Source organism: Plecotus auritus, assembly GCF_963455305.1.
Source record: "Plecotus auritus genome assembly, chromosome: 4".
In the NCBI taxonomy this organism is placed as follows: domain Eukaryota; kingdom Metazoa; phylum Chordata; class Mammalia; order Chiroptera; family Vespertilionidae; genus Plecotus; species Plecotus auritus.
Window position 1 is genome coordinate 133599019 of NC_137775.1, and position 14981 is coordinate 133613999.

At 39.9% G+C, this 14981-nt stretch overlaps 1 protein-coding gene across 6 annotated transcripts in view; it reads right to left on the bottom strand.

Annotated features, from left to right (window-relative positions):
- DGKI (diacylglycerol kinase iota) overlaps positions 1–14981 on the bottom strand; it is a gene marked incomplete at its 5' end in the record, with an annotated part of 419556 nt that overhangs the window by 26711 nt on the left and 377864 nt on the right. For all 6 annotated transcript variants that reach the window (XM_080666632.1, XM_080666631.1, XM_080666634.1 and 3 more), the window contains one exon: positions 1299–1336. In XM_080666632.1, coding sequence (XP_080522758.1) covers positions 1299–1336 — 38 coding nt within the window. The remainder of the gene's footprint in view (positions 1–1298; positions 1337–14981) is intronic.

Genomic DNA, 14981 nt, shown 5'->3' on the forward strand with positions numbered 1-14981 from the left:
TGCTCAGGGTGTGGGCTTGATCCCCAGTAGGGGGCGTGCAGGAGGCAGCTGACCGATCTCTCTCAATGATATTTCTATTTCTCGATCCTTCTCCCTTCCTCTCTCTCTAAAATCAATAAAAACATATTTTAAAAAATAAATGAAGCACAGAGGGTCTCAGTTTATTCGACAGTTGTGCCTCAGAAGAAACTGTATTCAAGGGCAGTGCTTCTCAGCTTTCTTTTAAGGCTCTTGGTTTCTGGATCTGCAATGGGACCATCCTCCACAGGCTGGTTAGGAAGGCACAGCCTGGGCCCCTAGGGAGCTGCCCATATTACAGAGCCGATCAGTGGCAGTGTGGACTTTACAAGGATAGATGGGCAGTCATAAGTTCCAATGCCTGAAAAGGATATGGGACCAACTATAGCTTTTAGAATGGTTATAAACTGTATTATACTTTATAACAAATATTTACATTTCTACTATGTCTAGCTCTTAAAAATACACAGACTAACACTATGCTAAAACAGCCAACATTTTAGAGTCTCTTCTATGTAATAGGAATAGTCAAGAGCTTTACTTGTTTTATTATATTTGATCCTCACAAAGTGAAAAGAGAGGTAATACTATTATTCCATTTTATAGATGAAGAAACGGAGGCACAAAGATAAATAGTTGTTCAAAGCCATGCATATAGGGAATGGCAGGGCCGAGATCTGAACTCTGGCAGTCTAACTTCAGAATTGGCATTCACTCCAGAGGCATTGTGGACACTTCCTTCCCTCTGAACTAAAATTCATCAGAAAACATAAGAACAAATGAAACTGTTTTGGTTTACCATGATTCCCAAAATATAAAACTGTAATAATGTTGGAAGACATACGCTCTGGCCTGAAGAATGTATTTCTGGTTGTTGACCAGGTAATTCTTACACATGCATTTATTTCAAGACCTGTCTAAAAGGAAATCTTTAAACTTCCAATATCAGCTTTCAGAGAACAGGAATTCTGGGCACTGTGAGCACTGTATCCTGCGGACATGCAGTGATTTTCACTAGTGAAGGCAAATTGCATGGTTCTCTTACAGAAACCTTTTGCTGTTAGGAAGCACGGAGATGCTGGGAGGACTCCCCTAATCCTCTCTGTTCAATTCTCAAAAAAAAAAAAAAAAAAGCATAAGCTTCCTTCCTCTTTCTACTCAGCCAGCACAGGCAGGGGGTCTGATAAATGACATATGGGCTCATGAAAGTTTGGTGTGAAATGATGTTGGCTTAAAGTTCTTAAAAAATCAGCAAAAAATTTGGTAGGTAGATATCTTACCTTCATAAGATCACCAGCTATTACTGCTTGCAAAATTGCTGTGAAAGAAAAAAGAGAGATGTCTCATTAGTAGAAGACCCTCTCCTTAAAATACTAAAAAAGGGCTGGATCCATATTTTGCATAAATAGTCTACATTTGACCAGGGAAGGAGAAGCATGCCAAAGGTTGAATCTTGGAATAGACTAAGGTCTTCTTTGCAGCCCTTCCCTACCTGGGCCCCATCTCCAGTATAATTCTAGAGCCTACCAGAGTCCCCTCTGGCCCTGGTACAACAAAGAGAACATGAAATTTGGAGTCACACAGATCGGGTTCAGATCTTAACTCTGACACAAGCTGTGGAACACTGAGTGAACCATTTAACCCCTCTGAACCTCAGTTTCCACATGTGTAAAACAGCAAGTCTAAATCTTTTAGGACTCCTAAAAGGATCAATTAAATCATATAAACATTTCTAACTCATCCACTGATGCAGAGCAGGTGCCTAATCATCACTGGTTTTTGTCCCCCTCTTTCCATTTCCTTCCACTCTGTCCTCTTGGGGTTCAAAAATTCACCAGTAATTTTGTCGGTGTGTTTTGTAATGATAAATAAATATCTACTGCTATGGAAATAAAGGGGACTAGAAAGACTGAAGAGGAACCACGTATATTTTAATTATGTTTTGAAGAAAATAATCATGTGTTAAGCATCTAATTCAATGGTGACTCTTACAGAAAGAATTCTAAAAGTCTTGGTTAACCTAAACTAATTGTCATTGGGTGGGGGGTAAGGGGGTGGGGGAGGGGATAGAACTGTATGTGCATGCCATGTGGGGTATAGAAGAGGAATGAGAAAATATGACTGATAAAAGAGGACAGAATATACCTGTGTCTAATGGCAATTATGGTTTCTAAAGGGATTATATGCAATAGGTTGGAAATGGCGGCTTTCGAAAAATAAATACCTAAAACTATACCAAAGATAGATTATTCCAGGCTTTAATGTCACAAAAATTTAGAAGAAAATAATGTATTTTTCAAAGTGTCAACTTACTGTTCTTGTTTGAGTAGTCTCTCATATAGGGTTAGCCAACAATTCAGTATCATGCATCCAAGTACATGGAGCCTTTGACAGTGCCCGAGCAAAACCCTCCAAACTTTCATATGGAGCATTTATAAGCTCCAAGGGACCATAGGCATGTTAAATTCATTCACTGGCCCATAACCCTTTGCCTTCCTTCTGATCAAAGCAGAAGCCTTGAAAACCCACGGAAATGATGAGGGCTGCTTGAACACGGAAGAAGAAGGAAGAAAAAAGAAGAAAGGAAAAGGGGGAACAGGAAAGAGAGGGAAGAATGTTTCCATAACAAGCTATAACATCTCCCTAAGGCACATGCACAATGCTGTGTACATCTCAGTGCACAACAGTTAGTTGTTGGACGGGCTGAAAAGATGGCAAAGAGAAAGGAGAAAAGGAGACAGATAAAAATAAGACAAAGGGAGTTAATAAAATATGTCAAAAGAGCCTAAGAAAATGGGGTTCATTCTTCATATTATGGATGGGACACTGGGTTCAGAGTAAAATGACTCTCTTTGGGCACAGAGCTAGTGGTGGTCCAGTCATCACCATCATGCAGGTCCCTGTGTCCAGTCTAGGTCTCTATCTAGTGCCCTCTGTGAGCTCACAATGCAGAGGTCTACTGGAGGCGTATAGAAAATGAAAGAAAATAGTCTCTATATGTTATAAAGCTTATAGTGTTGTGGAAAAGGCACTGGATTGGAGTCTTAATTCTAATCTCTGTAATTTACTAGATAAGGTTAATAGCGGTCCTACTCATCTCTCTGCAGTAAGGATAAAACCAACAAACAAAAAAGCTTTATAAATAGGTATGTAATATTACCAGAGGGGTAGCTTTCAGGACTTTTGAGACTATATATAAAAATGGCATGGGAACACTTCAGAAGGAGCCTAGCAACATGGTAAAATTGATGTGTAGAGTCAAGCAGACATAGCTCTGTTAATACAGTGCCCATCAGGTGAAGGCACAGCTGATGGAGCCAATGGGACGCTGTGTAACTCCAAGATGTAAAGCCTACCTCAGAGGCAGGGAGGGAGAGGCCGAAGAAAATACTAGCGATTGCAAGTATGAGAAAACAAACCAGCTTGGACTTTTATGCTACAGGATGCTCTCTCTTTCACCCATATTAGGAAAGAATTAAGGTAAGGGAAATTGCCTGAGGGGGCAGTTAATGCAGAGCTGAAAGTCACACACACTTTTTCAAAACAGCATACAGCCTATGGTTTTCAAGATCATATTAAAACCTTCCCCAGAAATTAAAAGAAAAAAAAAAAAGAGAGAAATAGAGAAAAAAGGAATAAAGGAAAGAGAAAAAGAAAAATGAATTCATTAACTTAAAGCACTTGTGTAATAAAATTTGGTGTAAATAATAAATCAAGACAATGAAGGAATTCCCCAGGACCAAGTTTATTTAAGTAGCACTAAAAGTGAATGGGAGGAAGGAAGAAAGGATGGGAGGGATGGGGAGGAGGAAGGAAAGAAAGGGAGGAAGGCAGAAAGAAAGGAAGGAAGGGAGGGAGGGAGGAAGAAAGGAAGGGGAAGCCAGCGCAGGGCGGGGGCGGGGGGACAGAGATTTATTGGTTAACTTTGGAGTTCAAAAAGAGTTTCTTAGATGAAGTACAGCTTAAGCCAACTCTCCCATGATAAACAGAAGTAATTAGCAAAGGAGGTTTGGAAAATTCTTGCAAGATAAAGGTAGGATATGAACAAAGACCTGGAATTTAGAAGTCATGGTGTCTGAGGGAACCTGCAAAGAGCTGCATGTGAGCACATCTGAGGTGGAGAGTGGTCTTGGGCAATGTGCCACAGTCACAGGGACCACTCCAGTGAGCACCATTATGTCAGGAAAAGGCACTTGGACTTTATCCTGCAGGGGATGAGACACTATTAAAGAATTAAAAGTACGTGAATGTTCTTAAGCATGCCAGTATGACTCTGCTCGTCCCCGCCTAGAAACAGCGATGACCTGCTCCCAGCTCATGTTCTCCAGATTGCCCACATTACAGCCCCCTTCAGTTTCTACCCCAGACTCATTCACAAGCATTGTGATTTATGTCTATTCATTTCCAACGGCCTCCCAGCTTAAAGTCCACATGAGCAGGTAGGAGATCATATAACAGAATCATAACCACGAATAATTTCCAATTGCACTGGAGATAGAAAGCATGAATATTTATTTTAAATCAAGCAATACACCCAAGAATAGCTATTATGCAAACATTTTTAAGCACAAGGCCCACTTCTTTCTCCTGATTAATGTACTTCCCCATGAACACTGTTGTTTAAAATTCCCTCTGCATAAAGAAAGCCTGAATCCATTAGTCTCAATTCCAGATAATAACCTTGTGAAAGATCGAGCTCAAAAACAAATAATTGAGTTGTTCTGATTATAGTATTATCCCTTATTATTTCTTGAGCTCCGAGCTTGCCTTCTTGCCTTTTTCAAAACTCCTTTACACTGAAGAAACAATGCCTCAAATGCAAAGAAGCAAAAGAAGTCACATTATTAACAGAACAAAAGGTTGATAACTAAATGAATAAGTTCCTGGACAATTATGTCACATAAACTTATGTAGTTAGACAGAAATGTAAGGGGGTAGAGACCTGAGAACTGTGTCATTTTTAGAGGTTAGAAGTTGAATCATTAGTTCACATGAAATGATTTCTTTTTCCTTCAATGCTATGCCTTCCAATAAATTGCTATCCAGTAAACATTCCAAATCAGAATACTGGAACAGAGAAGTCAAGATGGCCAGGAAGGAATCACTGTCTTCCTTCTCAGTCTCTGTTCCTGAGACCTGGATTCCCCAGAGTCAAGACATCCTCAGACATCCATGCATGGGAGAAAAAATGGCCTCTCCCCTGGGATCAGTGTAGGGACAAACCAGTCCACGGGCCCACTGGCTGGCCTGCCTGCTCCTGCCAGGCCAAACCCTGTCAAGGATGTGGAAATATAACTACAAAATAAACGCCATCCTCTCAGGGAACTGACATTTTTGGCAAGAAGTACAAATTAGGAAGGGATATATTGTAATTGAATCTAGACTTAGACGGGTTGAGTTTAAGCCATTAACTAGACCTAACCTTGGGTTAGTTACCAAGCCCAGTTCTCTTATTAGGTAAATGAAGATCAAGTGGGTTCTTTTGAGCCTCTGCCTTGCAAATAAGCTCAAGGAACAGAGAATCTGACCATTACAGTCTTCTGTGTAGAACACCATGGAATGCTGATTTTTTAACCCATCACACTGAGAAAGCACCATTTTGCATCTGTCAGATGAGGTTAGAGTCTAACCGTTAGACTAAGGCCAATCACAGCTCTAGAATTTGGCGTATGACTATTTCCATAGGGATAGTTTACAGCGGTGATTCTTGCTTTGCAGATGAAAATATTTAAGAACAAAACATACACACAACTTGGCAAAGCCATATATATGTTTGTAATTCTCAATAAATCAACCAAAATAGCTACATTATTATATATCAAATAGAGTTTCAATAAAATAGTATATTGAAAAATTTTAATCTTTCAGGTTCAGTTACTTTCAAATTTTTAAATAATTTTATTGCCAAATTGTCTTCTCCTAATGACAGAAATCACCTAAATCTTCTATTTTTTCTTTTTTTATTCTGGAAAAAAGTTAAAAGTACAAACAAAAACCATTGAACAAAGAGAGGCTTGTGGAGATTCAGGGGGCAAAATCAGTTGACTCATTGGGAATCATAAATATATATCTAACTTTGCCAAGTTCTGCATACTTTTTACTCCTAAATATTTTTATCTGCAAAGCAAGAATGACAGCCTAAAATGACCCTTTCAGAAGTTGTCATATTCCACATTCTGGAGCTGTATTTAGCCTTAGTCTAACCCTCTCCATTCATAAATGAGGAAACTGGGCCTTGAGAAGTGACTTGACTTTTCCAAGGTCACACAGTTAGAATCCAGCTGAGGAAAAGAGGGACTTGGTTATTTTATTTTTTCTTGTCTTTTATTGTCTCTAACCTCTGGCTCACAGTTCTTTCCACCATGCAATTTCTCCTTGGTTTAACTTGGAGCAGGATGGACAAAAGTGAAAATAAATGGCCCCTAATAAAAGCTTCATGAATTCATCACATATAAAATGAAGTCAATTTGTGGCTTTAAGTGGCAATTCTATTATGCTAAAGGAGATGCTGAAGAGTGAGCACACCAGGGCAAATGTTATGTTTACATTTCCCTCGAGCTCAACATCAATGGAGTCTTCATACTTTTCCTTTATTCAAAGTTACTTACTGCTTAGCCACCAGAAAGCTGGCACTGACAGCTGCCCAAGTACCCACTTCTGTGACATACATATTCTGCATAGATTTTCCATAGCAGATTTATTTTTCTACTTTATGAGCAGCCAACACCCATAGTACATGAGCAACAAACTGTGAAGGCTTAGCTCCCCAAAATGAAATTTAAGATAATCATCAAACACAGCAAAGGTAATCTAACACACATTCTGTGATTATGCTAATTAGGCATAAATGAGAAACAGTTTGTGAAAATGACTGTAATTAATATTATTTTACATAGTCATATCAAACAAGTCTAAGATGAGGTGAGAGAAAGGAGGATTTAAATATTTCTAAAGACCTCTGCATTTTAATTGAGGCCTAGAGGAGGTTTTGAAAGTTGATAATAAGATATGTGTCAAGTTATTTGTTAATAATAATAGGTTAAAATTCTGAGAACTTTTTATAATATAGAAAAGTTCCAAGATTATTCTTATAATAACAGACACATTTGTATCAGTTCCCTATTAGCAAACCATCCCAAAACATAGAGATTTAAAACAACAATGATTTATTTTGATCAAAAATCTGCAATCTGGGCTTGGCTTCAGCAGAAACAGTTTGTCTCTGTTCCACCTGGCATCAGTAGAGTATGTCAGCAGAAAAATAAAAGAGGCTGAGAACTGCTCATCTGAAGGACCACCTTTTTGCAGCAGGAAGAAGAAAGGTAAGGAAAAGACCAGGCAGACAGACAATTGTTTGTAGAATTGAATTAGGAATTCTATCTAAGGGAGCTCAATCCAGAATCTCCATTTAATAATCAGATGTGAAGGAAGAGACTGCTTGGTTGGAGGAGGAAGGAGAGGCAGGGAGAATCATTCACTGAACTCTAGTCTTTTATCCCTCACACTCTGCCTACCAGCTTCCCCTCCATTGCCGAAATATGGACGATGCAGAGCACACAACTGACATATCTTCTTATCATCTTATCATCATTGGGATTAATCCATCAGTGGCATCTAAAGGCCATTCAATGCTGCATGGTCTAATGTTCAAACACCACTTATGCCAAATCTCTCTTCAAGTATAACCATAGATGGGAGACAAGACATAAATAGGTTCTGCTTCTCTCTAATGACAGAGTTAATCCTCCAATTCAATTAGTCCCTGCTAAGTGAATGTATGAATGTAGTCTATGGGTTCTTCCCATCTGTCGCAGCAATCCTTTTGAAGCTACTATTAGCATGGAAGAGGTTTCCTGTTTGGAGAAAAAACAAACAGCTCCCATCCAGTGTTCCCTCCTGGCAGAAAAACTCCACCTTGCTGCCAGAGGCCTAGGACAGTTCCCTTCCGAAACAGTCCGTCCCACTTCCCTTATTCACCACTGGAATTGGCTAGAAACAGTGCAGGGACCAGATGTCTCTCCCAAACTCCCATTTGTTATGTGATGTTGTGAAATTGTTCTTTGGTTGTTTCACATACCCAAGTCCCATCACTGCAATTAAGCCACAAGCACGAGAATGGGGATTTGATTTGATTTTTTTCTCTTTATTTTATCCAGACTTCATCCTTCACTGAAAACTTCTTAGTACAGGAAGTAAGTGAAGTACTTAATAAATACTTGGTAGATACTGGCAGCCTGGTGATTCAACTGGCTGTCATTTCAATATTCTTTGAACCCTGGATCAAGAAAGATGTTCCAGGAGGTGAAAGAGACCCACTTGACTGGCCCCTGCTGAACCTAGTCGTCAATTTTGGGGTTGGAAATGTTTTAAAATCTTTTTGGTATCTAATGGTGCTTATTAGATGCACTGAAATACCATTGCAAATATCTCAACAGACCAGAACTGCTTATATTACACATCAAACCAGAGTCCTATACTAAGCAATAATGCATGTTACTTCATAGAACATCAGTAGCAAGCTTGGATCAGTGTTACAACAAATTTTATTGGTTAATTAACTTTTTTTTTTTTTTTGAGCATTAGGTGAGTGAAGACAGGTTCACAGGTTAAGGGGCCAATTGGATTCACACTCTTCCACTGTCACAGTATGTCACTTTCATCCAGTTGTGTAAAATTTGTGCCAACAGTCAGAAGGAGGACCAGAAAGGTTGGGGAATATATTTTTATAAGAATCTATACAACTGCCCTGTCCAGGGTAGCTCAATTGGTTAGAGCATCGTCTTGATACACCCCAATTTCGGGTTGATCCCTGGTCAGGGCACATAAAAGAATCAACCAATGAATGCATAAATAAAGTAGAATAACAAATAAATCGATCTCTCTTTCTCTCTCTCTCAACTCAATTTAAAAAAATTTTTTAATCCTCAACCGAGGATATTTTTCCATTGATTTTTAGAGAGAGTCGAAGAGAGAGGAAATGACAGAAATATCAATGTGAGAGAAACCAATTGGTTTCTGACCGGAATAGAACCTAGGACCCTTTGGTCCCCAGGCCAACATTTTATCCACTGAGCCAAACTGGCTAGGGCCAATTTAAAAAAAATTAAAAACAATCTATACAACTCAAAATTAATGTTTTCTGTAGCAATGCTGTATTATCAACTTTGGATATAGTAGGTCAACATTTTTTTACATGGTACTACATTCAAAAGTAATATCCAACTATTCCGTTAAAACTCAAAAAATATAAATGTATTTTTAGCATCAATATTTCAGAATTCCTTCAACTACTTTGTTCAATAAATGTTAAGCTTCCACCAACAGGGAGGATTTTTCATATTTGTGAAAGTTTTTAACTCTCACTACACCTTACTAAATTAATGAACCCAAAACAATTATAGTACACAAAACTCTTTGTCCTTCTTAACCTTTGAATCAAGGAATACCTATTAAAATGCTTAGTACATTGAAAACTACTTCCGCAATGTAAGAGATTTAAAAACGAAATTCAAGAATTCTCTCAAGGTTCTTTGTCCCCAGGTTGTTGAGAAAATGTCATTGAGGTCAACGGACTTTGTTTATTTCTGTTTTCCTGGCCTTTGGATGACAAAGCTCTAATCCTGAGAGGGTAAGAGAAGTAGAAGAACCAATAAATAAGGCCCTGGTTGAGCCTCACAGATGAGCGGAAGGTACCAAGTCAGGGCCTTAGCACCTCATGACTTTCCCGGTGGATCTTAAAGATAGCATCAGGGCATATGGCTGCATCCCTTCCCTCAAGGTCAGGCCGCATCCCTCTTGTGATAGGTCCCTTGCACTCATTTGATGTATTTAACAGTGTCCTTCAGGACCTCTAAAAGGAACTTAGGCTGAAAAAGTGTGCTCATGTATCCCTCTGTGCACAGAACTGATGTGGCCTGAAAGTGATGGATGGTGATTGGTTTTAACCAGACATCAAGACTGCATGGGAAATGGTGTTTAAGTCGAGGATCCAAGTACAAATAAATGTGTTCTGGAGCTTAAGAGATGATCGCTGTATGGGTCATCCCGTCTTCAGGGTGCACATGAAGCACCTTATCATCACCCAGCAGCACTCTGACCACTCAGTAACCTGAGTAACCTGAGGGCCTTTTTCACTGAGAAGAACAGATTTAGCCAAAAACTAAATTGGAACAAAAGTAAAGCCAAGGAGTTAATAGAGCGAAGGTCACTTTCAGAGACATACACCAGCAAAATGCACATGTAGCAAAAAGTGTACAATTTAAAATAAAGATAAAACTGTAGAGCCTGCTCTTACTCATAAGTGTAAATATAGATAAGATAATTTGTATTTGCAATTCAGTTATAATAAAACACTAATTTTGAATCTTCCCTATAATATCAGCATACGACAGATATTAATGAAACATAGAAAAAGTAAGCATTTTATTTCATTGACATGATGTCTTTCACTTCAATGCTATGCTAAATCGACTAAGCAATAACACCTTAGAAGCAAGAATCATAAAGTAAATGGTTAGTTCAGAAGCTTGCTCAAAAGATCCAAAATAGAATAGGCTTCAGTATATGAATAAGTCCTTAATGATATTTATTACAGAGCAGATTTTACTGTCCAGTTGCTGTGAAGAGAAATAAAATGAAGATAAAATCTTCATTCTCTGTAGTAATGCATATACACTTTTTATTTACTGATTTTAGAGAAAGAGAGAGAGAGACATTGATTTGTTCCACTTATTTATGCATTCATTGGTTGATTCTTGTATGTGCCCTGACCCGGGATCAAACGCACATCTTTAGCATATCGGGATGATGATCTAACCAACTGAGCTACCCGGCCAGGGGGTGATGCATATACTCTTAAGCAAGAAAAGTAGGAGTCTCTATAAAGTCAGACACGTGTGTTTACACATCCAAATGTAGCCCCTGATTGCCTAAGAAATAGGGAAATGTATTGAGAGATTCCCTAGGGAAGTTGCAAGGTATTTTTCATAAGGGGAAGATGAGCATTGACAGAAAAGATGGGACCAGCTGGTGGAGAGGCATGGAGGAAGAAGTGATAAGCAGTTTCACTTGATAAGAAGGGATGTCTGAAATGGGGTAAGAGAAATGAGTCAGAAAATAGGGGGTGCTGGTAGACCACCTTCCAAGACTCAGAGAGAGATGTGAAGCCAAATACACTTTTTATTTTTTATCCTCATCCAAGGATATGTTTATTAATTTTAGAGAGATGAATTGAGAGGGAGAGAGAAACATTGAATTGAGAGAGAAATAGTGATCAGTTACCTCCAGTACCCGCCCTGACTGGGGGGTCAAACCCACAACCTAGGTATGTTGCTTGACTGGGAATCAAACCAGGAATCTTTTGGTGTATAGGATGATGCTCCAATTAACTGAGCCACCCACCCAGGGCGACTTTTTTTTTTTTTTTTTTTTATAATGTCAATGAAAATCTCACTCAGCAACCAGCAACTCCATTTTCAGAATATAACCTCAGCCAAGACTATCACCATCTTCCTCAAAGATAAAAGGAGCTTAAAGAAAGGAAAGATCACTGGGAAATCAGATGCTCAAAGATGAATGACTTTTCGGGGGTGGGGTAGGGGGGGGGCACACTTTCTGAGAATGAGAAGAAGCCCATAGGGTTCATCAGGGTAGATATGAGGAGCAGACAGGGGCATGGTCAGAGAAACAGCCAACAGCTGCTGAAACAGTATGGCTCAAATGACCTTTTGCTTTCTTGTAAAACACCACTCTAAGTTGTTTTTGCAATGGCTGAAATAATTGCTTTCACTTACTAGGGTGAAAGAGAGTATGGAAATGTCACCAGACTAAGCAAAATTGAGTGGACTCTGGCTGATTACAAATCCCTTTTTCAAGAAACCACCGGGCTTTGCTTTGTCAGGAGAAAAGGTGGATGCTGCATAATGAAACAGTCACGTGCTTGTTACTTGCTAAAGAAAGCCCCAGTGTGAAAGCGACCTGCAGCATTGAAGCACCTGCCAAGCTGATTTCCTTTCTTTTCAGCGAGTGGGCCCGCAGTGAGGTGAGGAAATAGTGGCGCTGCCCGCCATCACCAGCAGAAAAACACACGGACACTCATCTGCAGGAATCCACGCACTTACCCCAGGCAGAGTATGGCATAAGAGTCTCCAAAATACCTCTCCAAAACTGAAGATGGCGTTTTGGGGTTCTCCTACCTAGTGTGTGTCATTGCCCAGTCTTCTTTCCTGACTCAGAGGCCTTAGAAGGCAGCCAGCCCAGCCTGCGAGAAGTGGCCTGCCCAGATTACCCAGCCTGTGAAGGATGGAGCTGGGCCAGCGACTGGTTCATCTCACGCCAAGACCAAGACTCTCATCTCTGCCTGACCCCACCACCCAGGCTCAGGCGACCATTTGCCCAGAATGACACAAGTCACTCCCGGCCCATTTGCGTTGTAACCTGAAGGGATTGTTTCATTCCAGAAAATTAGAAAATAATAGATTTGAATAATTTCCTAAGTCAGGATATATAAGGTCTATTTATAGAAAAATATATTCCCATTTGGAATATTTGGCATTGAGGGATTTTCTTGCTCTCTCTTGCACTTTCACTGTTCTGCTCGGTCCCTTCCTTTTGTTCATATTTGCAACCAAAGGAAGTGCCAGCATAGTTTTACCTGTGTGATCTAATTTAATCCTCATAGAAAATCTACTAGATATGCACTGCTATTGGCATCATCCCCATTTTAAGGATGAAAAAAACTGAGGCTCAGTTGAGGTTAAGTCACTTGCTCAAGGCCACTTAGCTAGCCCAGGTCAGCCCAGAAGGAGGCAGTTCTATGGTTCTCTCCATGCTCCATACTCTTCTGGCTCTGAGGAGGGAGGCGAAGTCCACCAAGGTGCAGTCTGGGGAAGGGAAGTGCTAGAGTAGTAACCACTTCCAAGGGTTATGTGGGGTCATGTTGATGGGGGAACAAATGTATGAAGCTAAGAAAGTCACATCCTAAAGTTCTGCACAACCAAAATGGACCCAGAAATGAGGACTGACATAGAAGGCTGGCAAAAAAAGGAAGCATTTGTTTGACTTGCAAATTCGTCAAGAGCTGGACCGCTGAATGTTTTCTCAGCTCCATCCAGGACAGCACAGGCTTCAGGAGCTGTGGCACACAGCCTGGGCAAACGGAAACACACTGAAAGATGCTTCCAGGAGACTAATACAGGTTGAAGTAGCATATCCAGGACTAACCTTCCAGGAACTAACTGAACAAGTAACAACACAGTTTAATATTCTGCAACTAGATAATCATGATAAGAGATGTTTAGGCTACTATCATGATTCAGGGCAGCCAGTCATCAGTGCTACCCAGTTCTTGCCTTAAAATAAGCCTTACCTGGGAGTGGAGCACAGCAGGGAAATGTTTTCATTGGATATTAGGGTTTCTAGTTCAATAGAAAATAGACAAATGGAGCCCTTGCCCATGTGGCTCAGTTGCATGGAGCTTCGTCCTATGCACTGGAAGGTCAAGGGTTCGATCCCTGGTCAGGGCACATACCCAGGTTATGGGTTCAATTCCACATCAGGGTGCGGGCTGGAGGCAGCCAATCGATGTTTCACTCTCACATTGATGTTTCTCACTCTCTCTCTCTCCCCCTCTCCCTTCCTCTTTCTCTCTCTCAAATCAATTTAAAAATAAATAATAACTAAAATTACATAAAAAATAAAATAGACAAGTGGAGTTACAATTATCCTCACATAGGAATTATATGGCAATAATTTCAGGGTACCTGCCTAGTGCTTTGATTACACAGGCACTAACGTAACCTATATAGTATCCTTTCATGTAGTAACAACCTTAAATAAACACATTAAACTTTAAAAAGCAAGCACAATCGGACTCTTCACTTTTGCTATCAGAGATGACTACTTAGGGACCAAATCAGGCCTTTTCCATTCCCTTCTCAAACACTTATAAATAGCATAAGTGACTTATTTGTGGGGATGAAATCTGCAATAAACAGCCTCATTGACAGAGAATCCATGACTTCCCCTCTTAATAGATGACCCTTTCTATCCATCCATGTAAAAGCAAACCAGGAGGTCAGCCTTCCTCCTTCCCTCACTCTTTTCTGTTACCTTCTTATTTTGCAATGTTTTAAATACTTTCACTTAACTAACTATTCTCTGAGGCCAAAAGGCAATCTAAAGCAAAATTGTAAGTAAATCTTAGTAAATAGCACACACACCTATAATAAGGCTTCAAAAGATAATTAGATAATTATCACCAACAAAGCATTCCCCAGCAGCCAAATGGATCAAAGGATTATATAGTTACAATCAACAGAGAGAGTTAATAAAGGGGAATGAGAGAGAATGGTAGGGTCAGGACTTGGAGAAAGAAATATAAGCTGATGTTGGAGAGAGCTTAGGGACTTTTGTTTTGTTTTCTTGGCTTGTTCTGTTTTCTTTTGTTTTTCTAATCAGCAGCGATGGTCTGTTTTCCTAGGATTTGTGAAAGAAGACCAGCCAAGAAAAAGAATGCTGTCATTTATTCCTTTCCTCTCACAGAATCCTTGGGAGCACCCCGGGAGACCACCATAAAAGGCCAGCTCTTCAGCACATTAGTGCCTGGATTTCCTTGGAAAGGGACCAGGACTAACCTATCTTCTACAACAGGGGTCAATATTAATGCATTGAAAGTTTCTGTTTGCCAACCACATACCGTAGCAAATGTAACAGTGAGACTTGTACACAGGGAATCAATGTGGTGCCAGGGCACAGCATAGAGTGGGGCAACATCTCTATTCATGGGGTTTATAGTTAAATAAGAATGGCAACACCACCCATGGGAGTGGGGGAAAGTTTGGAATACACCCAAAAAACCAGCAAGTGAATAGGGAAGGAGAAATCATGGGCATTTGAGTTGTCAGGAAAATTCATCATTGTGTGTCCTTAGTATCTGTGGAGGTGGTTCCAAGACATGGGAATTA